The 24,332-nt window shown below is 39.7% G+C and overlaps 1 protein-coding gene across 1 annotated transcript in view; it reads left to right on the forward strand.

Annotated features, from left to right (window-relative positions):
* LOC117374576 (E3 ubiquitin-protein ligase SMURF2) overlaps nt 1–24,332 on the forward strand; it is a 67,642-nt gene that overhangs the window by 17,731 nt on the left and 25,579 nt on the right. The window contains exons 2-3 of the mRNA XM_033970742.2: nt 17,801–17,839; nt 19,896–20,004. Coding sequence (XP_033826633.1) covers nt 17,801–17,839; nt 19,896–20,004 — 148 coding nt within the window. The remainder of the gene's footprint in view (nt 1–17,800; nt 17,840–19,895; nt 20,005–24,332) is intronic.

The following is a 24,332-nucleotide window of genomic DNA, read 5'->3' on the forward strand; positions in this document are numbered from 1 at the left end:
TATTTTACAAAATCCGAAACGAAGAACAGTCATGACAAACTTTACGCAGACTTTCCCTTGGATACATCTTTACGCAGACGTACTCCACACTGGGTATTTAATACACCACATGTACTTGGGAATTATGTTTTACCAGGAGGATGATTTTGGCTGAGTTTGGTTATTATTATATTATCTGTTTAGCTTCATCTTTACGTGAACACTGCAGCCTATGACTGGATTTATTATTATGCATTTTGACTTTGAAACACTGTAATAGCTTTAGACACACTTGCCAACCTTTTCGGTCAGTAACTGATTTCCGGTGCCCATCCCCATGTCCAGTGCACCAATCTTGGTCTGGAGTACCTAGCTAGAGTATTATTTATTTTTGCCTAGATTTATGTGAGAAAAACCCAGATCCACATTATGAACTTAACGATTTTCCTCCAACCATTTAAGACTTAATATTTTGAAGTTATTGCAAAAGCCTAAGAAAACCAAAGTAGTATTGGCACTTCACAGCTTGTATCCAGTTCCAATGTTGTTCGTTTCACTCTGTTTAACAAGTTGCTTTTAACCACATTTTGTACTGAGCTTAAAGTCTCCTCCATTACATCATAGAAGACCGCTCAGCCAAGAAGCCTCTCCATGTCCAAAGACAAGTCCAGCCAACTTCTCTGTGCACCTCCACCTCCGCTTTTCCTTGCTGTTTGGACTTTTGACACAACTTCGGCACCATTGACACCTCTGCATGGAAAAACTGGACAGGAATGCCGCTAAAAATTCCACAAAATTCCAGTTTGAGGCCGTAGATAGCTGTACCGCTGCTTGGACTGTTATGTAATTGCCATGGAGTGGATCGCAGGGGGAAAAAGGTGACGTGAGGCGGATGAAATGTTCTCACAGTGCAGCACTGCCAGCCACTTTTCCTCTCACGTGTGCCTCTGCGCAGACAGTTTTCTCGTGTAGTCAGGCAGGTTCACGGCAACATTGACTTGCTAAAAAAAATGAAATCTTTTTCTTTTTTACGAGGTTTGGGCGCGATGTCATAGTCGCCTCTTTAGAAACTATAGCTGTTCTGGAGTTGTGTTTTGTTTTATGCACCCCTATTGAGTGCGCCAGGATGCCTAGGCAGTCAGCTAATCCTATCACAATGTATATGCTAGTAATCCATATAGATCAGGGGTGTCAAACACATTTTCACCAAGGGCCACATCAGCAAAATGTCTGCTGTCAAAAGGCCAGAAGTAAAATAAATGTAACTACTATAGTAACGTAATATAAGGAGCCTCCAGTTGGTCCAAAATGCAGCGGCCAGAGTCCTAACAGGAACTAAAAGAAGAGACCACATCAGTCCTGTACTAAAATATCTGCACTGGCTTCCTGTCGAGCTTAGAATCAAATTCAAAGTCCTCCTCCTGACATACAAAACCCTAAACGGTATGGCCCCATCCTATCTGCAAGGTGCTATTGTCCCGTACCAGCCAAACAGAGCACTCCGCTCTCAGAATGCAGGACTATTAGTGGTTCCTAGAGTGTCCAAAAGTACAGTGGCTTATGACCAGGTTACTTAGTGAGGGAGTTAGGGAGTGACATTAAAACCCGGGATAAGATAGGCTGCAGTAGGAGATAACAAGCTGGGGGAAGTATGGCAACCTGAGCACTATCCTCTGCTTTGTCCTATTTTCTCATCAGCAATGCTATTCATATGTTGTCCCCTGTCCCACTCCCCCTGTGGAGTGTAACTCTTTCAGATGCCTCGATGATGCTGGACCCTCTCCTCCTCCCCGCCTGGCCCTCCTGGCCCTCCTCCACCCACCTCCCTCTCCTCCCCGCCTGGCCCTCCTGGCCCTCCTCCACCCGCCTCCCTCTCCTCCTCGCCTGGCTCTCATCCTCCTCGCCCGGCTCTCCTTCTCCTCGCCTGGTCTTCCTCCTCCTCGCCTGGCCCTCCTCCGCCCCCCTCCCTCCTCCTTGCCTCGCCGATTTTTCTTGTTTTGACAGTTTTTCCTGTTGTTTGATTTTCCTGTTTGTTTTTGTGTGTAGGCAGCACGGTGGCTGAGTGGCAACACTCATGCCTCACAGCAAGAAGGTTTGGTTCGATCCCCGGGTCGCCCAGGCCTTTCTGTGTGGAGTTTTGCATGTTTCTCCCCGTGTCTGGATGGGTTTTCTCTGGGTACTCCAGTTTCCCCCATCAACCAAAACATGAACGCCCTTCGAGACAACTGTTGTTGTGATTTTGGGCGTTACAAAAATCAAATAAATTGAATTTTTAAACTTTTTAATTATATTTTATATGTGTTTGCAAAGATGTAAAAATATGTCTGTGTAACTGCGTATCTACTGATAAAATGACATTTTAAGACCATCACACCTTTTAATTTATCCCGTCGAGGGCCACATAAAATGATGTCAAGGGCCACATTTGGCCCGTGGGCCTTGAGTTTGACACATGTGATATAGATCCTTTGTGAGCATGTTTGAGTATGTTAATGATCAAATTTTATGAATGTAAAGCAACACTGTACCTTTCTGGAAGAAGCACATCACCTGCATTATTCCTTAATGTGAGACTAAACATCTAAACTCTGTCCACAACCACATTTCAAGTAAATCTCCTAAACTGGGCAGTTCCTAGAGCACTAAAGGGGAGAGTGAGGGGAGAGGAGGGGCAGGGTCTGGACATATGAGGAAGAGTGTGGTTGGTCTAACAGGTATCCACACTTCAAACTTCAGGTGTTTCTCATCAGAAGCACCTTGAGGTAATCAGGGCAGTGCTATGTGATGTCACATACTACTTGAAATTGCAGTTGCATGGAGGCAATATCTTAACTGGAAAAACCTTCTTCAGGTCATAATTACTATATCCTTTTACTGTACTATAAATACTTTTCTTTCTTTGTTTCTGTTTGTTTTCCGAAACCGGCATATTAGAATGCCCTGGAAGATTGAGTGTATAAACCTGTTGTAATGGTAATATCTAAATTGTAGTAGCAGTGAAAAAGACAGTTGAACCATATCAATTCATCATAAGGTACATGACAAAACTTTCTTCTTTTACTCAAGTGCGTAATAGTAATTTTCACTTGAGACGAACTTGATCCGATAACTGTCTCTTAGACTGTGCCACTGCGGTTTCAGCCATCACTGAAACTAAATTATCCAAGTACTTACATACCTTCTAATAATTGTCTTTGTGATGCTGAGTTACTAAGCAGCCTATTCTTTGCGCATAAAAGCATGTGGCAGAACAGGTCCTCGCTTCCTCAGTCTTTTCAGCTCATGTCATCAGTGAGGGGCAGGTGCTGCAGTGACTCAGATGATATATTGTCTGCTTAGTCACAGTCTCCAATGGATATCATGTCTTCTGTCGTCGCTTTCTTCAAATTACACAAACTTTTCGATGTAATTTCAGGCAACAGATGTCCCCACATGTCCTTCACTAGTATACTGGGAATCTGGGGAATCTGGGATTGTTGATTGGTCTGTTCAAGTTCAAAGCCTATGCTAATTACTATGGAACATTTTGCTACTGAGGCAGAATCCATATAGCAAATTTCTCTAATCTTGGAAATTGCTAGTCTGTTCAGAAGTTAAAAGGTGATTTTCCTAGCAGTTTGTTGTTCCATGTTCACATTACTCGCTAATGTTGCTATTAAAGCTAGTGTCTTATCAGATTTGCTGAAAGGCAGCAGTTAGGTGGCTGTTTATTGCTGTTCTAATTGAAACTATAGGAAATTAATGGTGAAAATGTAAATGTAAAGGCTAAACTCAAATAAATTTAATCATGCACAACTTGGTAGGGCTGAGCAATTTGGGGAAAATAATAATAATACATTTTAATAATAGGATTCTGTTCAAAGTCTGAAATATGAACAAATTAATTAGAATCGTATTTCAAAACACATATGTATAGATATATATTGTCCAAAAATGACAGGGGGTGTCATTGGGCAAAACAATTCCCCCATCTTGCCTGTATAAATTATACTGAATGCATGACTGACAATTAACATGTCAAGTAAGTGAAAATTTTAGATTTTAGATTTTAGATACTAATTGGTACTGAAACAAAATTATACTCATTTTAGGAGGTAAAAGTTTTAGAATGGTCTTGACCTTTATCGAAGCTAGTAGACTGCATGGCAAAGTGCTGAATAAATGCAGTTTATATTCTCTTGTTTAAAGGATTGGGTTTTAATCATCAATGTGGTAATCAGAATTGGTATCAAGCCTTTTCTTTAGTATCAAAATCGTTAGTTATAATTTTTTACAAGCACTATGACAGCAGTCTGTAACTACTAGGCACCTCTGTTAAAAATAAACGATCTCTAATGAGCCAAGTTTCCTTCCTGTGTCCGTCTGGATTTCAGCAGGTCTGAGGAAGGGGTGGGGGTCTCCATTCATATGAAGTCCCACTCCCAACCCAGCTAATGCCAACCTCCTCCCAATTCCATCACTCACTGCACTGACACCGGAAGATTGATTACGAAGCCAGAGAAGACTCCTCCATGTGCACCTGCCATGACTGCTCCCACTGCGCTCCTTTGAGGTCAGGCAAGAGCAGACAGTGAAGTAGAGGAAAGGCTTTTGTTTGTAGAAGGACAATGCAATGGAGGGGAAAGTACGCAGTCATAACAGGTCAGACAGAGGAAGAAGACTGCCTGCGCTCCGGGGTTCTGAGTGCTGTCTGGGGGAGTGGGTCAGTGTGTACTGGGCCGAGGCAAGTAAGGAAGATGGAAGGTCACGAGGAGTTCGGTCTGACGAGACTACTTATTTTCAAATGCCTTCCCCAGTTCCCAGTAGTGTTGTCTCGATACTGTGAACTTGATTTTGCTACTAAGGAAAAAGCTTGATCATTTCAGTACCACTATTATAATAACTCTATTCAGATAAAGATTCTGAAATGATTATAGAAAGTTCCATTTTTTTAGTATTCAGTATTTCATTTAAAGGGGGGGTATAATGCAAAATAATTTTTTTTAGCTTTCTGCCATGTTTTAATATTGTTCCCCCTCAAAAACATGCGTGAAGAGGTTTTAAAATTCATCTATGGATGTTTTTAATAATAGTAAGTAATTTTTTTTGTAATTTTGTGATATATCTCCCAGGCCCTGTTCGACCCCTCCTTATGGTTAGTTGATGATTTGATAAATTGTTCAAACAAAAAACTCTTAAATTCTGGTCAAAAATAAAAATCTGTTTCCACTCCAATCTGTTAAAGGCCACTTTAGTCAGTTTATTTGTGTATTTGTGTGTGCAAAAACAAGGTAGAGAGGAAAAGAGGTTAAGAAAGAGGTCAGCCTAATCTGGCCAGCATATAATCGCATACGATTAAATGATTATTCTCAGGGTTTGGAGAAGTACTTTTGAAATAATTCCCACAGCCTCATCTCCCTTCTTTCTCTTACCCCAGTGTGATGGTTAACCGCAGTCACACTCCCTGTGGATTGCTCTTCCTTTGTTTAGAATAAGAGATTGACTCCTGCTCTGCCATCCTACAAAAATGTTAAGGCTAAGATATACTCTATTGATCCCAGAAGATAATTTGACCTCTGAGTTTCACCCATTCATCAATGTCACCTGGGAGCTCTTTGACATGGTCATATTTAATGTCAATTAATGCGTTAACAAATTAAATTTAAATTGTTCCAGAATTATAATTTTTATTCACAAGAAACACTAAACTACTTCTGGTTTATTGTCAGCTCTTTCTGCATTTACTTGTCTGCACCTCTATGCCACGTTTTAATGCCTCTTTATACAGTGCATAGGGTTTGGCTAATATTAGTTGTGTTATGTGTTAGAAATATAACGCAAGTGAACAGGAAATGGCTGCTGCTAACATGCTAGCTATGTTTTGCCAAGAATGTCAGCTCAATATATAAAATACCATCACTGGAAATACAACACAAGATCAAGTCAGCATTTCGTGAGCTTTTTGGTTTATATCTACTTTTTGACAACTTGTTTTTGCCCTCTGCACATCATTTTGCTGCTTTGAGGAGAGAGATAAGCCATCATTTAGGTTTCATTTCAATGGTTCAATGCATAAACCTTGTTACAAATGTAGCATCACCTAACCTCCTCTATAGGCTTTCAAAATCCTTTACTACTAATCACTGACCATTAGCGACTTAGTAGAAATGTAAACTTGTGGCAACATAAGATGCTGGTGTCAGGTGTCCTGGTGCCTGCTCGACTGTAGGGGCTTATAAGTCATATAATACAGGAGCTTTCCAAACCAAACAAAAGGCTTTTTCCCCCGAGCCAAATAGGGTAAGACTTATCAAAAATGTTTTTCAATTTAAAGAGCCTCTGTACATTTTTCCACGTATTTAAGCAAAATGTGTCCTGCCAGATATAAGCAGCTTTTGAAGTCAAAATAAGTCTGCTTTGTACTGTCGGCGTCTCATTATAAAGCATTTTTTTCTCTGGTAATCAGGAAGTGCGTGGGTAGCATGCTAGTTATTGATTTTTTTTTTTCATATATTTGAGCAAAAGTTAGCTTACTCCTGTACAGATATATTGTATAAGCGAGTAAAAATAAGTCTTCAGTGTGCTGTTTATAAACATTTTATTGATCGAAAATCAGGAAGTACACAGTTAGCATGCTAGTTGTTGCTAACATTACTGTCACTGTTACGGGTCACAGTCTCACCTCTGAAAATTGTGAAAAGCACTTATAAACTCATCGTGGTGAATAATTAGAATGCTCGGAATGCCTAAGGTAAGTGAGTAACAACTTTGGACCACTGCAAACCATTTAAAGTGAACTAGTTCTGTTTTTCACATTTTAAAACAATAAAAATCAGGCACAGCGCCTTTGAGGTCAAAAGTTATTCATCTTTGACTTCCTCCTTATCCTCCCAGAGTTACTAGTAGGGGGACCATGAAGTGGACATTGACTATATGCAAACGCTGTCATAGGGGCTGATACTTTGCATCTATTAATTTAAAGAGTTGGTGTTTTACTTGTATGGGGTATTAACTCCTAACACATAACATACTTAGATTACCATGTTACCTTTTAGCATTTTGAAAATGCTATATTCGCAGAAAACAACACATTAACATGTTTTATAAGTTTCACTTCCTTTCACCCCTTTAGAGCACTATCACAAAAAAATCAGCGTGTATCCCTTTAATGACACTACTGCACATTGCATCAGGTTTATCAAGTTATTGTGTATAGTTTTGTATCATGCTTTTGTATATATTTATGGAGAACTGTCGTGTGGGACCATGGATGACCTAAACTTGTGGGCTGAGTCTTGGACAGAATTGAGCAGCTCACTGTTAGAAGGGTTCAAATAGGACCCGGGAGAGATTGCTAAATTACTGAAACATGCATGGATGACATCTAAAAGTTCTTGAGGCATGTTTTTCATAAGGGAACAAAGTTATAACATGATAGACACCTAAAAAAAATAAAAAAATACATAATACCCTCTCTTTAAGTGATTAAATGTAAAAGCTTTAGTATCAGAATAGTTGAAAGCAGCAGAGGCTTGGGTCAGTTCCATCTGCGAGGAGAAGATAGACACAGTTTCTCACAGAGCGCCCTTAACAAAGAGCTCCAGTGTGCAGCGAATCAATGACCTGGTCCATACCCAGTCCAAACACCTGGAGGCAGTGATCATGTGACAGGAGGACTTGTCACCATCTCTGACAGTAAAGAAGAGGGAGAGATAGGCAGAGACTTTAAGAGACTGACTTGATCACTGGAAGAAATAGCTGCTTTGCCAGTTGAATATCTAGTCCATGTTTTACAATTACATCAATTACATCAATATCATAACAAATTTAATATTGAGCTCATGGTGATTTCACAATATCAGTAAAATCAACTTTTGAAATCTCTGCTTTTGAATAGCTGGACCTTTCCATATTTTTCCTTAAGCTCAACGTATATGTTCTGTTTTTAAGTGAAATTTATCTCATCTCTAAATATTTCACATTAACACCAACATCCTCTACCTAAAAGAGATTCCTTTTTTTTAATAACAAAATGAAAATATGTGCATGTCAGTCGATAGTGCATTAACTCTTATTTTGAGACTCTTTCTATCTTTGTCCTATATTTGAATATTCCTTTGTGAGCAGTACTGTACAGTGGTCTTTCCTGCCTCTCTCCCTCCCCAGAGTTCTCTGGCTGGGTGACCAGAATGAGAAACAGAAGACACAGAGGGAGCCTTCTTCCTGTCTTCCCCACACTGTCGCTATGACGACAGTTTGTTGAAAAAGATGCAAAGGGCATTTGTCACTGTATATATTTAAGACAGAAGTTGATTGTTTATTGGCTGATTCCAGTCCAGAATAATATTAGGATTAGTGATAGTAATAATATAGATTTTCTGCTGCAAACTTATAAAAACCCAAATTTATAGGCCATACTACTAGAGCTGCAAACAACAATTATTTTAGTTATCAATTAGTCAAACAATTATTTTGATTATACATTGAGGCTTTTTAAATATATTTCAACCAAATAATCGCATATTTACAAATAAAATGTTTTATTGATGAATTGATCAGACAACGATTAGGATTAATATTCTCTGTTTCTAAAGGACAGCTCTATTATCATATTTTCCAGACTATAAATCGCACTTTTTTTCATAGATGCTACTTATATGTGAAATTATTAAATTATATAATTTCACATCTTCATTATTGTCACACACTGACAACCGCGCAAGCGCCCACTAGCCTTGTGTACGAGTATGACAGCCACACGGAAGCGATGCTTCATTGAGTTGACGGAGTTCAGAAGTGACACCAAGGATGAAGAATTCAATGAATTTAGTGATTTGGAGTGAGATCAAGAATACAGTTGTTGCTTTGATAACATACCAGACCATGTTTTTCTCAATTTTATTGTTATTATTGTTACTTGCCTTTAAAGATAAAATGTCTGTTCTCCAGAGTGACTTATAGTCCGGAAAATATGTTACAATGTATTTTTAGGCCTGTAAAAAGATGTAGCCTGAAGCACGTGGCTAATCTACATACTAAACAGTATGTGAGTAGCACTGTCAGTTACACTGCTGTATGATTTTTGCATGTTTCTTCTCAAAGGGTTTCATGATAATGAGATAATATAAACACCGGCTTCTGCTGCGTTTAAACTAGGGCTGTCAAAAGTATCGAAAATCAGATACTAATCAATACTAAAACTAGCACTGAATCAAAACTCATTTCAGTATTGATACTAAAAAAGTCACATTCACAGGACATCAGCTCTGGCTCAAATTCACTTTTTATTGAAAAACTGTAACCGCTGCTTTGAACCTTGTCATTTTTTTTTCACTATTTTGTTCGTAAATCAAGATACGAACATTAATAATAGACCAATGAGGTGCTTTTTTTTTCTCGGGATCGCTCCCGTCAGCGTTAGCAACAAGTTTAGTTAACAATGTTGCTAAGCGCCTGCCCTCCAAACCAGCGGCGTAGACAAGGGTGTGTATCTTAACCAACCTTGCTCCCAATTGGCTCTTCGGTTGCTATAATACTCTGGCTCGGGTTTCCAAATATGGCTCCTGGCTCCATATTAGCGCTATAACTGCTAGCCTCGATTGACTTCATTTGGCTGGAGCCGAACACGATGGGTGACGTCACACTCACTTAGTCTACTTTCGTTACACAGTCTATGGTTGCAACACTTTTCAATGGATCGCCCCATTCTTTTCACTCAATCCGATCCGTCGATGCTTTCAAAAACATGCCGCTTTGATCTGGAGCTGATTGTGATCTGTGGAAGTGGTTCTGTTTTTAGTTTGAGTCTAAATCTTTGTAGACACTTGACCTTCTGAAAGCAGTGCATCTCAGACTCTGCTTGTGTGTGGACTTTGATGTCGATCTGGGTCCTGATTGTGATCTCTGTGAGAAGCCAGGGTATTACCATGTACTAAGCCTACTTCCACACTAGAATATGTAAGCCAGTGTTTCAGAGAGGGAGTAAGTTAAATAGATTCCATGTTATATAAATGACCCGTGTGTGAACAAGCCTAGCTGTATTGAGCGAGAAAGCATCATTCATAGATTTGCAAATAAAAAGTGAAACAATATGCCCTGTCATAAATATAGTTTGGCCCTGTACCAGATTTTACTGTCTTAAAAATATGGAAAATAAGTAGCTCAATGTAAACTGTTTGTAGTGGTCCAAAGTTATTCCTCACTTACCTTTTGCATTCCGAGCATCCTAATCAGTCACTGTGATAAGTTTATAAGCCATTTTCACAACTTTCAGTGGCGGTAAAACCAACAACAACTAGCATTATAACGCACACGTCCTGGTTATCAGACAATAAAACACATTCTAAATCGATGCAGACAGCATACAAATGACTTATTTTGGTCTGAAGTGCTGCTTATACAATATATCTGTACTGTGGCTTTGGTTACTGTGACGCTCAATTTTTGTTTCTACCAAAATTTTTCTTCCTCCAAAATTCAACTCACATTTCAGGCTAGAGCAATAACATCTCCATGGTGACAAGCTGTCCCCCACCAGAAAAGTTATGTAGTGCAACTTTTAGTATACACATTTCTGGATATTGTCTCATCTCATCAATTTTATCTGCAGATTAAAAAGACTCAACCCTAAGCTTTTATGACAACATAGCAAATTAGCATTTTTCCCTTTACCACATTCCGACTCCAATTCCACTTCCTCCTATAGGAAAACCACCATTGTCTGCGGCAGTGCCATTCCGGCGGTTTCCTCTCTATTTTTTGCCTGCCCGTGCGATGCAGTTCTGTGGTGTATATAGGTGTAATTGCAGTGTGGCCTTCCCTCCATTGCACTGTGTTTGGGCCATGTCAGGATTCATCTCAATCCACAGTCAAACTTATTCAAACTGTCATATCTCCCTTCCGGTCTGAGCCTTAAATGGGTCGTGCCATTTTCAGCGTAATATATATCCATCAATTTCCAATCTTTTTCCGCAGCTCATGTTGATTTATGGCTCCTCCGATGGCGACTGTAATGTTCGATGTGTCTCTGGTGTTTGGGGTCACTGTCAGATCATATTGTCCTGGAGTTGTTGGTGGAATTTTGGCTTTGTTTTCCCTGCAGGGTGGATTCTGTGCACTGCAGCTATGTGAAAATGGTTGGTGTCAGTCTTGAACGATTTGGGCAAACTGGTTTTCAAATTCTGGCAGTTCTATTGTTCAAGTTAGAGTTAAATTTTGATCCCACATTTTTTTGGGAGTCACAGCCCTTAATGCAGCATGTAGCATTTCTTCCCAGTTATTCTTGTATTTTATAGCTTCTCTCCCCTTTGGCCAGCTGTGTTCAGTACATCTAGGGGTGGGTCAATATTGCCCAAAAATGAATATCTCAATTAGGACTATGCATAAACTGAGATCTAGATTCAGCCAGTTCTAATGGTAAATGATTAGCTTGGGTCTTTTTATTTGAGAGTTCAAACTTGTGTCAGTCTTGTGGCAATTATTATAATTTTGGTGCAGATATTGAACATTTTGTTCGATCGGATATCAGCCTCCAGCGTACCGGTTTAGCCAATATCCCATTTTGGTCTATAGATTGGTGTATTAAGACGATTTACTGGCCAAAGTTGGCCCAAAACGTCTTATAATATTAACGCTGTATTATTACAGAGATGACGTGTGATTACAAAACATATCTGGATATTTTTTTACTTTATGCTGTTTGTGTTTAAAGGGAATAAAGGCTGTTTTCAGTCTCTGCACTGGTATCGGTTGATATTGGATATCGGCAGACACTTCAAGCCAAAGTATTGACATTGGTATCGGAACAGACAAAGCTAGATCGGTGCATTCCTACAAATAATGAAACCCTTTGTATTTTGTCTAATGAATAACAAATAAAAAATCAGATAAAAAATCATGACTGATCGAGATGAGAGAAAAAAATTCCTTTTTTTGGTCATATATGTGTATTATTTTTATAACCCTGGTTCAGACAACATTATCGCCATCAGTCAGAAACTTGTTAAAACTTGTCTCTAAGTGTCTGAGGTTTAAGTAATGCTCAAAATGTGATTGAACTGGAAATTTTACCACAAAGTGCATAAGTATCAAAATATTTTAAAGATTTCATTGCATGTTTCCATTGAATCAGTTGGTTTTACCCCCTTTTATTAGTTTATAATAGACAATATTATATATTGTAGTTTTACTCCAAATCAACAATTGTACCCACATCTTTTTTTTTTTTTTTCAGTCAATCACTTCACCAACCCTGCTGGTTGCACCTGTCACCAAAATGTAGCTAGGATGCAAGAATCCTTATAACTTTCAACAAATATTTCTCAGCAGGGTCAGCAGGGTTACTGCTATAGAGGTAACCTTCTATAGCAGTAACCCTGCTATAGAAGGTTACCTCAGCCCACCTCTACTTCACTGACTCAAAGACATGACATTCCCGGGTCTGTTCATAGTTAATGATAGAGTATAGCATGGCAGACACATGGGGGAGGAGCTTGCAGTAGTTTCTGTGTGTGTGCACGTGTGGACCGGGCCGAGTCGTGCACTCCAGATGTTTCACAAATGAGCTATGGCTTTCACTCGGGTTTCACTGGGACACAGGCAGCACATTCCCCCCAGTGGAATGTTTATCTCTGCACACAGACTCTTCCTCATGTGCGGAGCATGTTTGGACTCCTGCTGGGGTCTAGAATTAAACGATTTTTTATCGAAATTCAGTCTATTCTAATTGTTCATGATAAAGTCTTTTTAATGGAGAAGTCTACAGCCAGTCCTCTGTCAGTAAAACCATGTGATTTGGAGCAGAGTTCAGACTTTGGAGGAAGTAATTTGACAAATTATGTGTTATATTCCAGTGATTAAAAGTAAAAGTAAATTAAAGTTGTTTTGTTAGAAAGAAATAAAAAAAAATCAAAAATTGTAATCAGTATATGAAAAATGAATCCACAGCCTCTGCTTTATTTGGCAGTTTTGGCATAGGATACTTTTTGAAAAGATACTTTATGAAAAGAGTATCGAAAAATCCTACAATCATTTTGATACATTTTCTTGTAAATCTGATCAATGATGTCATGATGCTAATATCTGTGCTGCTAATAGCTGTGCAGCCACAGCATAATGTTTCTGTAAGTTATAAAATGTAATAAGTGTAAAATGTGGCCAAATGTTACAAATATACATAAATAACTTAATATAAAATCTGTTGATGCCATATTCTCTGTTAGAGAAACTGCACTCACTGCCAGCTCAGTTCTTTCTGTCTATCTCAGTTCAGTTCTATCTTACTGACGAGTACCGGCGGGCCAAGCATGCCGCAGCTCATATGTTTGCAGAGGCAAAAACTCAGGTTTGGGAGGAGTTCTGGAAGGCCATGGAGGAGGTCTATCGGACGGCCTCAAAGAGGTTCTGGGAAACCGTCCGATGACTTAGGAGAGGGAAGCCGTGCTTCACCAACACTGTTTACAGTGTGGGCGGAGAGCTGCTGACTTCCACTGGGGATGTTGTCAGACAGTGGAAGGAATACTTTGAGGATCTCCTCAATCCCACCGTCATGTCTTCCAAGGAGGAAACAGAGAGTTGGTTGGCAATCTCCTCTGTGGCAAGGTACATTCCCACTGAGACCGAGCCGCACCAGAGTACCTAAAGTGTCTAGATGTTGTGGGGCTCTCTTGGCTGACACGTCTCTACAACATCGCGTGGCGGTCAGGGACAGTACCACTGGACTGACAGACCGGGGTGATGGCCCCTGTTTAAGAAGGGGGACTGGAGGGTTTGGAATCACACTCGTCAGCCTTCCCAGTAAGGTCTACCCCAGGTTATTGGAAAGGAGAATCCAACCAATAGTCAAACCTTGGATCCAGGAGGAGCAGTGTGTTTTTTGTCCCAATTGCGGAACATTGGAGTAGCTCTATACTTTCCATCAGGTGCTTGAGGGTTCATGGGATTTTGCCCAACTAGTCCACATGTGTTTTGTGGGTCTGGAGATGGCATTTGACCATGTCCCTCGTGGTGTACTTTAGGGGGTACTCTGGGAGTATGGGGTCTCGGGCCCTTTGCTAAGGGTTGTCCGGTCCCTGTATAACCAGAGCATAAGCTGTGTTTGTATTGCCGGCAGTAAGTCAGACCTGTTCCCAGTGCATATTGGACTCCGTCAGGGGCCGGACCCCCTCCGTCCCTGGCTAACTGGATGGGACCCAGTTTGGGAACGACAGGACCTCATCTCTGCTGTTTGCAGATGATGTTGTCCTGATGGCTTCATCAAGCTAGGACAGCAGCAGGCATTGGGGCGGTTTGCAGCCGAGTGTGAAGCGGCTGGGATGAGAATCAACTCCTCCAAATCCGAGGCCATGGTTCTCGACCGGAAAAAGGTGGCTTGCTCTCTTTGGGTAGTTGATGAGTCCTTGCCTCAAATGGAGAAGTTTAAGTATTTTGGGGTCTTGTTCACGAATGAGGGAACGATGGAGCATGAAATAGACAGGCGGATTGGTGCAGCGTCTGCAGTGATGCGGTCTCTGTATCGGCCTGTTGTGGTAAAGAAGGATGTGGGGAAGCTGGCCCGAGTGATCAAAATAGGAGGCAGACTCAAAAGAAGTCCCATTAAACACATTTATTACCCGTGCAGTGGTACACCGTGGACAAACAAAAATAATACATATGTACAAAAATTAACGGTGACAACAAACAAACAAACAACAACAACAAAAAACTAAGCAACCAAACTTAAGCAACTGAAACAAAAGCCACGTGTACTCTGGCTACACAGGTGTCCCTATCTGGCTAATTGGCCAGACTAATATACTTCCCTGTACTGGAAGCCCCTCCCCCGGTCTACTCCATTTCTTGTCCAGGGGGTGGTGGGAGTATCATAAACACTATATTGCATAAAAACAGCTCTCGGGCCCGAGTCCTTTACCAAAAGTGTTTAACTAAACAAAATATAAACACTTAATTCCAGAAATGAAAATATACAAAACATTAACACAAAGAAATAAACAAACTTAAGCCAGTTTTTCCCCCTCCACATGGTCCGGCCCACGACCCCACTCAAGCCTATAAAATGGCCGACATAGGGCACGCCCCCTCTTTGTCTGGACCATGTGGAGATACAGGTAAGATAATTATTGACTGAACTGAATAGACGCATTTAACTAAATAAAATATATTTAACTAACAAATGTGTGGTGCTTTAAACTGATAACAAAACAAAACAAACCCGGGATAGTTCTATTTCGTTGAGTATTGAAGTTATAGAAAATGAACAAACATGTGCAAAACCAAATCATAATACTATTAAAAAGGGACAAAGGCCCACTTTGTCACAAAGGAGCTGAGCTGAAAGGCAAAGCTCTCGATTTACCCATCAGCCTACGCTCCTACCCTCACCTATGGTCATGGCCTTAGGGTCCCACTAGAGGAGCTGGAGGATGTTTCCGGGGTGAGGGAAGTCTGGGAGTCCCTGCTTAAACTGCTGCCCCATGACCTGGCTCCAGATAATCATAAGAAAATGGATGGATGGTGTTGTATTGAAGACACTCACTGTCAGCCCTTGTTTTTTTTTGTTTTTCTAACATTCTCAGATGCCAAAAAGGTGTTGATGCTAAGGTTATCTACCTAAACACTGACAATTACACAATGTTTTACACGTTTGAAATCAAAACTACTCAAATTATTTTTACTTTGACGTAGAGTTAGCCGTCATAAACGGCCTCTAACATAGTCTTTGGTTGTAGATATGCCTTTGCCCTCTATGTATTTGCAATAGTGGTCTCACCTGCACAAGGAGAAACTTGATGAAGCAGAACAGCTTTAATGGCATTGCTGTGTCTGTCATATGGCTTTGTATTGAACAAGTTCTGTGAAAGTACTTGGTAAATGGTATAACTTCAACACATCAAAATAGTGATAGGCTTATTCCAATTCTTTCTGCTTGCATTTTGAAATAGTGAAGTTTCCATGAAGTGCAGTGTTATGCAACTGCACGATGACTGTACTGGTCTGTGAGTCACAAGCACTCTGTGAACTTTGAGAACTTTCAGGTGTCCAGGTGAAGGGAGGAACTTGTCATCTCTCCACGCAGACACACTCAACACTCCACCTACACGACTGCTGCTGCAGCCAATATGGCACAAGTTTACATGGAAAGCCTAGGATTTTTGAAATTTTGGGATTTTTTCCATAGCTACTTTAATTATACAAATCCCTAAATGTGGTTAACTTAAAAGAAGGAACATACTCATAAACTACACATAAACTGTGTAAGTATTTGTAACGCTGCATCTGGATTATTGTAATTCTTTGTATGTGGGGCTGGACCAGGGCTCTCTGCAGCTCTTATAAAATGTCCAGAATGTTTCAGCTCATCTGCTGACATCTGCTGAACATCTCATGCCTATTCTGTGCAACCTGCACTGGTTCATGTTTCATATCGGGTGCAATTCAAAATATTACTGATGGTGTTTAAATGTGTGCACTCTATGGGTCCACTTTATTTGAGGGAATTCCTGCAGCCCTGTACTCCATCCAGAGCCCTGAGGTCAGCTGACCAGCTCCTGCTGCTGTGCCCAAATCCAGGCTCAAGACCACAGGTGACAGAGCCTTTTCTGTGGCCCCGCCCAGCCTCCCTCTGCCTGACAAATCCTCTCAGTCTTTAACGCGGTTAAATGCTAGACTGAAAACCCATCTCTTCTCTCTGGCATTAATACTAGCTAGATGTTGGTATTGTTCTTTTTCTATGTAACATGCTATCTGTATATTTGTTGTTTTTTTTACTTTTATGTGAAGCACTTTGGTCAGCTGAAGTTGTTTTAAATGTGTTATAGAAATAAACTTGAATTGAATTGAAGTCATCTTTTTTGGCAAGATTCAATTTCAACTTTCTACATAAGCAAATGAAAAAATGTGTGTGCTGATAGGGGACTCCTTAAAGCTCAGCATTTTGCTTGGGGGTGGGACATAATGTTCTATTGCAAATTTGGTTGGCAACCCATTTTTAAACTGTTTTCCTATTCGTCTGAGCTGCGAAGTCTAAAAAAAAACAACATTTTTGACAAAATAAATAGAGAAATTATAATATTTTTTCATTTATTTATTTATTTATTTATATATGTGTGTATATATATATATATATACATATATGTATGTATGTATATATATACATATGCGTGTGTGTATGTGTATATATATATATATATGTGTGTGTGTGTATATATGTATATATATATATATATATATATATATATATATATACACACACACATGTATGTATATATGTGTGCGTGTTTAAGGTTTGGATCAGGGTTAGGTTTAGGAACAGGTAAGTTTTTAGTTAGGGCGACTAACCGGACTTGGCAAAACTAAGTGTACTTTTATTACTAACTGTAATTTTTTTTTGACAAAAGAAAAATGATAAATAAAGGTATCAGTTAACTGCATTTAACAGAAAAATACAGTTAATGTCACTGAACCTTGATTGAACTTTGATTGACATGGAACGCTAAGCCCCATCCCCAAACAAAATGCAGAGAGTTTAGGGAGTCCCTGTTGACAGCAGCATGTTAACAATAGTCGTGCTACTAATTTGTTTTTGTTTTTTTTCCAAAATGCTTCACTTGCCAGCAAAGTATGTCAGACAGACTAAAAGGTTCAAAAACAAATCGAAAATGTGCTGATATGTAATAAGCCTTATGTCCCTCTGTAACAAATTACTTTCACAAAGTTTTGCATATTCATTCTGTGGTGCCATGTATAAATGATTGCTGCTGCATTTAATGTTTAATTTTACAAAATTAAAAAGTAAGCAAAACAACTGACAACTGATTAATGGAGGATATCTTCTTCTCTTTTCTAGTTCTCTGTGCCAAGAACCTGGCAAAAAAGGATTTTTTTCGTAAGTACATTTTTCTATTTATTCTTTGCAATGATTGCAATACTTGATTTTATTTCTTTCTGGTTTTTTTATATATTTTATTTATTCATTCATAAGGCAAACTTTAAGAAAAACTACCTAAGTAACTGATGAAAAGAAAAGTCAAAAACTGGCAGCCAGCCCCACTAATTCTGACACAAAAGGCAAATAGACATGGTGCGGCCTGCACTGAGCAGCAGCCAGAGCCAAGAAGTGCACAAGGCGACAAGCGTGTGCCAGGTGCACGAAAGGCAAGGTGGAGGGCAAGGTGGTGCGCAGTTGGAATGAGCAAGAGAGCAAGGGAGCACGCCTTGGATAGAATGTTTAGTTTTAGTGCAACCAGTAACTCCACAAAAAAATATAATTAAACCAATATAATTAAGTCAAACCAAAATAGGCGCAGGGTGTCTCTTTTAACCTTGACAAAAATTAAGAATTTGAACCTTTTAAACAGAATGCTAAATAGTAAATATGGAACAATTTGGATATTTGTCATACCCCAGACGCTTCCCACATATGGTACCCTGGTACATTTGATTGAAGCCTCACCAGTGCCAGTGTGCCGAAAGCCATGCATGTGTCCAGTGCAGTCGGTGTTGTGTGAGTATTGTGAGTGTGTTTGGGTGTGTTTGTTTGGGGCTGTCATGGAGAGTGAGCATGTAAAGGTCCTGTGCTCGCTCAGGTGGTTTCTGTGGTGCCCATTCCTGCCATACCAGTGCGGCCAGGCTCAGCAAACAGGCAGCCCTCGTGCGGGTGCTCCCACTGGGGACTCACAGGGTGTCTCAGGATGTTAACCTCCACAGCTCTGTTAACTAGAGTGGCATTTCTTGTGGCAAAGTTATGTGTTTATAAGATGTCTATATAGATTCCTGAGTGTACACAAATTATCAGTATGGTGGAGGTATCAAGTTCAATAACGCTATTTACATTTGCTAAAAACAGTTTGTGACATCACAAAGCATTATGGGGTACCTTGTAGCAACCCCATAATAAATGTAATAACATCCCATAATTTAATAACCGGCATGACAGTGTGCTGTCTTCTGTGTTATGACACAGCTAATCCTACAGAGGGCGCACAGTCTGTAGTAGCTGTTTGCTTCACACATTTGTGCCGTGTTCAAAAATTTACAGGTTCTTTAAATTGTAATAATGCTATAGACATGTTTTACCAGAAATCTGAAAAAGAATGACCGCTTAAGTCCCACAACTTGTCCACAACACTGAACGAGCATAAACTTTCTACTGATGAAAATTAGACAGTGCATATGTGTCTGTGGGCAAGTCGTTAGTTGGCCAACATTGTTTTTAGCTTGAACCTCAAAAATTGTGCAGTGAAACAAACTTTGTTTAGCTGTGTTCCTCTGGTGGATTTTGGTATCCAGAATACACAGTTGTCCAATACTTTACAAAGATGTGAGCCTGGTCACCAAAGACTCTCCCAGTGTTCAAATTGGTGTGATTGACAGGTGGATTAGCCAATCAGGGACATGCATGGTTGATCCATATCAAAACAAGGAAAAATTTAATAAAAAATATCACAGGGGACTGAAAAACATCGCAGATTTCTGCTGAATCAATGAGCGAAGCACTAAACTCTGTTAAGCTGAGGTGAGAGTAATGTGTTTTAGTTCAAAATGACAGCTGTCCAATGAGCTCCTTCATTTCACATTACTGAAATAAATTAATCTGATTGGACGGTCGTATTTGAGCCTGGCTTGAGATGTGACTGAGGGAGTGGTGAACAGACTTATATCTCTTTGTATAAAAAATACAGAGATATCATTCTGGATTTGCCAGGAAAACACAGAATTCCAAAGAGTTGTATTTTTATTTGCTCTCCACTGTTAAGTACTAATCTTCTTATATTGCAACTTTTGAGCAACTATGTGTCCTGTGGATCAGTAAAGTTTGTATAAGTCTAAACTGCAGTAGACAATAGACCTGTTTTAATGTTTTCAGTATATTTAAAAATAGATATGTGAGTGTGATCTGTCCAGTTTGTATCAGTATGGTAAAGTACCAGTGTTGTCTCTAGGCTTGCCCGACCCCTTTGCCAAAGTGGTGGTGGACGGTTCGGGACAATGCCACTCTACAGACACTGTGAGGAACACGCTAGACCCCAAGTGGAACCAACACTACGACTTGTGAGTATCTGTTCTGTCTCACTCAAGCAAAATTAGCAAATTTCAGACTGCAATTGCTTAAAGCTAGGTACCTGACTTTTTGGTAAAAAGGTGCATTTCATGTTTTCCCCTAAAGCGCACGTAATAAAAACAGCACTTTATGACAAAATTAGACTGCTGCCGCGTGCCGTCAACAAGGAAGCAACATTCTGATTGGCTGCGCATGGGCGGTCCACCCCCTTTTAGTTTGCTGTCTGACAAAAGTTTCTAAAGCCCTGTATATTCTTGAAAATGAATGCATGTAGTTACTAGGGATACACCAATGCAGCTTTTTCAGTTCTGATACCAATTTGGATACTATAACTTTAAGCATCTTCAATACCCAGCATCAACCAATACCTGTGCAGAGAGTAAAACAGCTTTTATTTCCTTAAAATCAGTTCAAACATTATGAGACTTTTTTGGCATACCGCAACCAGGAAATGGAAGCCGATATCTGATCCATACATTTTTTTGGCATTGGCGCAGATCGAATTGGTGCATCCCTAATAGTTACATACATGTGTGACCGCCGAGTGAATACGTAAGTACAGGGCAGTTGGCAGAGATATGGGATGGGTGAAAACGGAAGATTTCTGAGCTCAATTCATGCTCAACCTCAATTCATGCTACCTTAAAAACAAGAAATCTTCAGAAGAAAACAATGAAACCATCTGTTGTGTTTACTACATTGTCCACCCATTCAATAATTTATGCTAATTTCGCTGCTTTATCATTGGCTGAGTTGATGCTATGACGCCATTTAGCTTTTGTTTTAACTGTACTTAACCAAAACACGTCTTACATCACATTTGACTGGGATGATCCAGCCCCAGCCAGTGCTCTAAAAATGTCTGCCACAGCTGCATTTAAAGCTTCATTCTCCCATCACACTTTCTTCCCACACGTGCACGTCTTGTCCAGTGCCTTTCCAAAGATGGCTGACGGTGGAAGAAGTCTGGAAAGAACTGTACTGGGGCCAGAGCGTGTGATACTGCCGGGAAAGGTTCCAGTGTGCGCATACAGGAAGGACTCAGTTTGTTTGGTTGCCATGGATATGGATTCCCCTTTCTCTCCCGCAAAGCAGTTCCTATTATGGCTGCACATTTTGGGAAAAATATCTTATTTGTAATTTTTCTGACAAGCATTGCGATTAGATTTGTAATTTATGTTTTATAATAGGATTTTGTTCAAAGTTCATATTTTAAATGCACCCAGAAGAATTGACAAAAAGACTGAAATATGAACTGACCAACTAACACAAGAATCACATTTTAGAACATGCACAGATCTAAATCACAAGGTTAGCTGTTTTTTTTTTTGTTGTCTGTGGAGGGAATTATGGTACTTAAATAGGAGGTATTCCACTTCTATGGGGTATATTAACTGCTAACACATAACATATTAAGATCACCATGTTACCTCCTATTGTTTTGAAAATTCTATATTCGCCAAAAACAACATATTATCACGTTTTATAAATTTCAGTTTCGTTTTTGATGCTCTGAGTCTCCCCTCGCCTTACTCCCCTCCTTCCCCATTCAGAGCACTATCACTACACATTGCATCAGGTTTGTGAAGTTATAGTGTATTGTTTTGTATGCTTTTGTACATTTATGTACCATAGGCTTGTATGTTGATCATTGGATAGACTTGTACTGCTAACCATAAGGACTGTTCAGTAGTGCCCAGGAGGGACCTCTAGATTAACCAAGCATGCATGGATGACACATATAATCTCTTCAAGCTTGTTTTTGATGTGGCAACGTTATAAGATAGTACAAAGTTAAAAAAGTAGATTTTGTATAATACCCCCCAGCTAATTTATGTTTGCTAATAGTGTCCATTAAAAATGCTATTTCAATTTGATTGTGATTAATCTTGCAGCTCTACTTCCTATCACCTCTGACTGGTGGAAAACGCTCAGATACTCTTAGATAGATCAAGATGACATTTCACATATATGGTATTCCAAGTGCATTTGAAGGCTCTCAGGTGCTGGGTCTGTTCAGAAGAAGCTTTAATTGAGTGCAAGTCTGACAGAAGAGCATCACTGAGACACCTGCTTCTACACACAGTTGTCAAAACAGGTGAATGACGGCTCTATTCTGAGGACCCATGACTAACAGTTCAGGTAAAGACAGGGTTGTGTTAAAGCTGTGCTATGTCACCTTTCTTTTGGGGGTCTGCCACCATCTGTTTTTCTCTCTGGAGATTCTTTGCCTGCGTGTTGTATTAACTTATATCATCTTGCATTACTTAAGTACACATGTATTTGTTCTTTTAAAACATAAAATGTTGAAAAGATTTATTTTTTTCTGTGAGTGGGGCAAAGCTGTAGTCCTTGGGTCCCAGACTCAGACTTATGACTCTTACTTTTCCAAGTAATTTCTGGGACTTGTGATTTCACTTGGACTTGTTCTTTGCTGAGGGCACTAACAGTGACAACAAAAGACTCAGTCTACTTTGGACTCATGAACTAAGGACTATGTTGTCTGGCAAATCCAGAATGATATCTCGCGCTGTATTTTTATACAGACTGATATCAGTCTGGTCCCCACGCCCTCTGTTGCATCTCAAGCCCGGCCAAACATTCTTGTCCATTTCACATGCATTCCTGAATAAAACAAATCTGATCGAAGGAGCTCATCAGTCACCTGTCACTTATAAATAAAATCAGATTCATCTCACCTCAAATTAACAGAGTTTTAGTGCTTTGCTCACTGATTCTTCTGATTCTGATTTCTCTTCAGAAATCTGAGATTTTTTTCAGCCCCTGTGATATTATTTTCCTTTATAAACAAGGTTTTAAATAATGACTTGAGTTCAAAGTTATTTTGTAGCTATGTAAATTCTCAGCCCACTGAACGAGCACAGGTAGTAGAATAAAATAAATGGACTAGGCATGTGTGTTATCGTTTGGTCGACTAATCGATCGGCCGGACATGCCTTTAGTTGACTATAGCCCTAGACTTGAACTAGAACTCTGAATTACACTGTGAGACCTAAGGACTTGACACGGATCAGTGACTTGAGCTTGGACTTGAACAATGGGGACTTGTCTTACTTGGGAGGCAAAGCAATAAAATCTCCACGCATTACAAGCAGCTGGCAAAACCTTCATCAGAAATGTTCCACAGTACACTTTTAAGTGATCTCACTTGAAAAACCGTAAATATTTTTTATCATCGTACACTACTTTCAGCACATACATGTTTTGGAGTCCATGTATCGTTCGGATAGTGATTATTAGGTTACCAAACTTGGTTATAATCATTGAAATAATTGATTCGAAGTGAATAGTTCAATGAGTTGTTCTTAGCCATATTTAATTAAATAATGATCAGTTCACCTTCTGTCTAGCAATGCATTTTTAACACACCACATTTTTCTCATCTGACCTCACTACACTATATAAAAACATTCCATACACTGTCCATATTAGGCCTGTCGTCTGCATCCTCTTGTCTCTCCAACCATTCTCGCCATGTTTCCTTTGTGCTATCGGGCCTCTGAAAACCTTCTCCAGACTAATGAATTTTACGAGGCGGGACCGGTCCAGCTGACGGGGCCTTGGCTTGTCGTCATGGCTCCCCTCCCGTCGAGCTGAGTGGGACCCAGACACACAGGCATTTGGCCCGGGCTCAACATGTCCAGACGTCTTACTCACAGCCCATTGTTTCATATTCCTTTAGTAAGAGGCATGATAATTACGCGGGGATGGATAGTGCCAGGGCTAACAGCTGATTAGCCGGAACGCCGGAGCAGGGGAGACCCGTGGGAGCAGATGCCCACGACAGCGGACAAAGTTACAATGAATGAAGTGAAACTATGGCACAAACTTGATACATATTTAAAGCATTGGCAACATAGAACTATTAAAAAATAAATTAACACAAATGTTTACAAAGTTTGGTCAATGCAGAAAAAAAAAGAAAAAAAAATGAAAGCTATTGTATCATAATCCACTTTAGAGATGGTCCAATATGGATTTTTTTTTTTTTTTTTCAATCAATACCTGGGGCGTTTGTTAAAATTTTAATTCAGATGGAGATTAATTTATTTTTGATAAATCAGCTTGGGTCTTTTTAATGGAGAGGTTTACAGCCAGCTGTCAGTAAAAACACGTGGTTTGAATGCTTTGGAGAAATTTGACTATTTTTTGTGTTCTATTGCAGTCATTAAAAGTTGGTTTTCTTTATTTTCAGGAACTTAGTATTGAACAATATATTGTATTTGTTTTCAATAAAACCAAATATCGTGATTGATCAATACCAGAAAAAAATGTGTGAATCACCCAGCCTACCGAT

Source organism: Periophthalmus magnuspinnatus, chromosome 8, assembly GCF_009829125.3.
Source record: "Periophthalmus magnuspinnatus isolate fPerMag1 chromosome 8, fPerMag1.2.pri, whole genome shotgun sequence".
Lineage (NCBI taxonomy): Eukaryota > Metazoa > Chordata > Actinopteri > Gobiiformes > Gobiidae > Periophthalmus > Periophthalmus magnuspinnatus.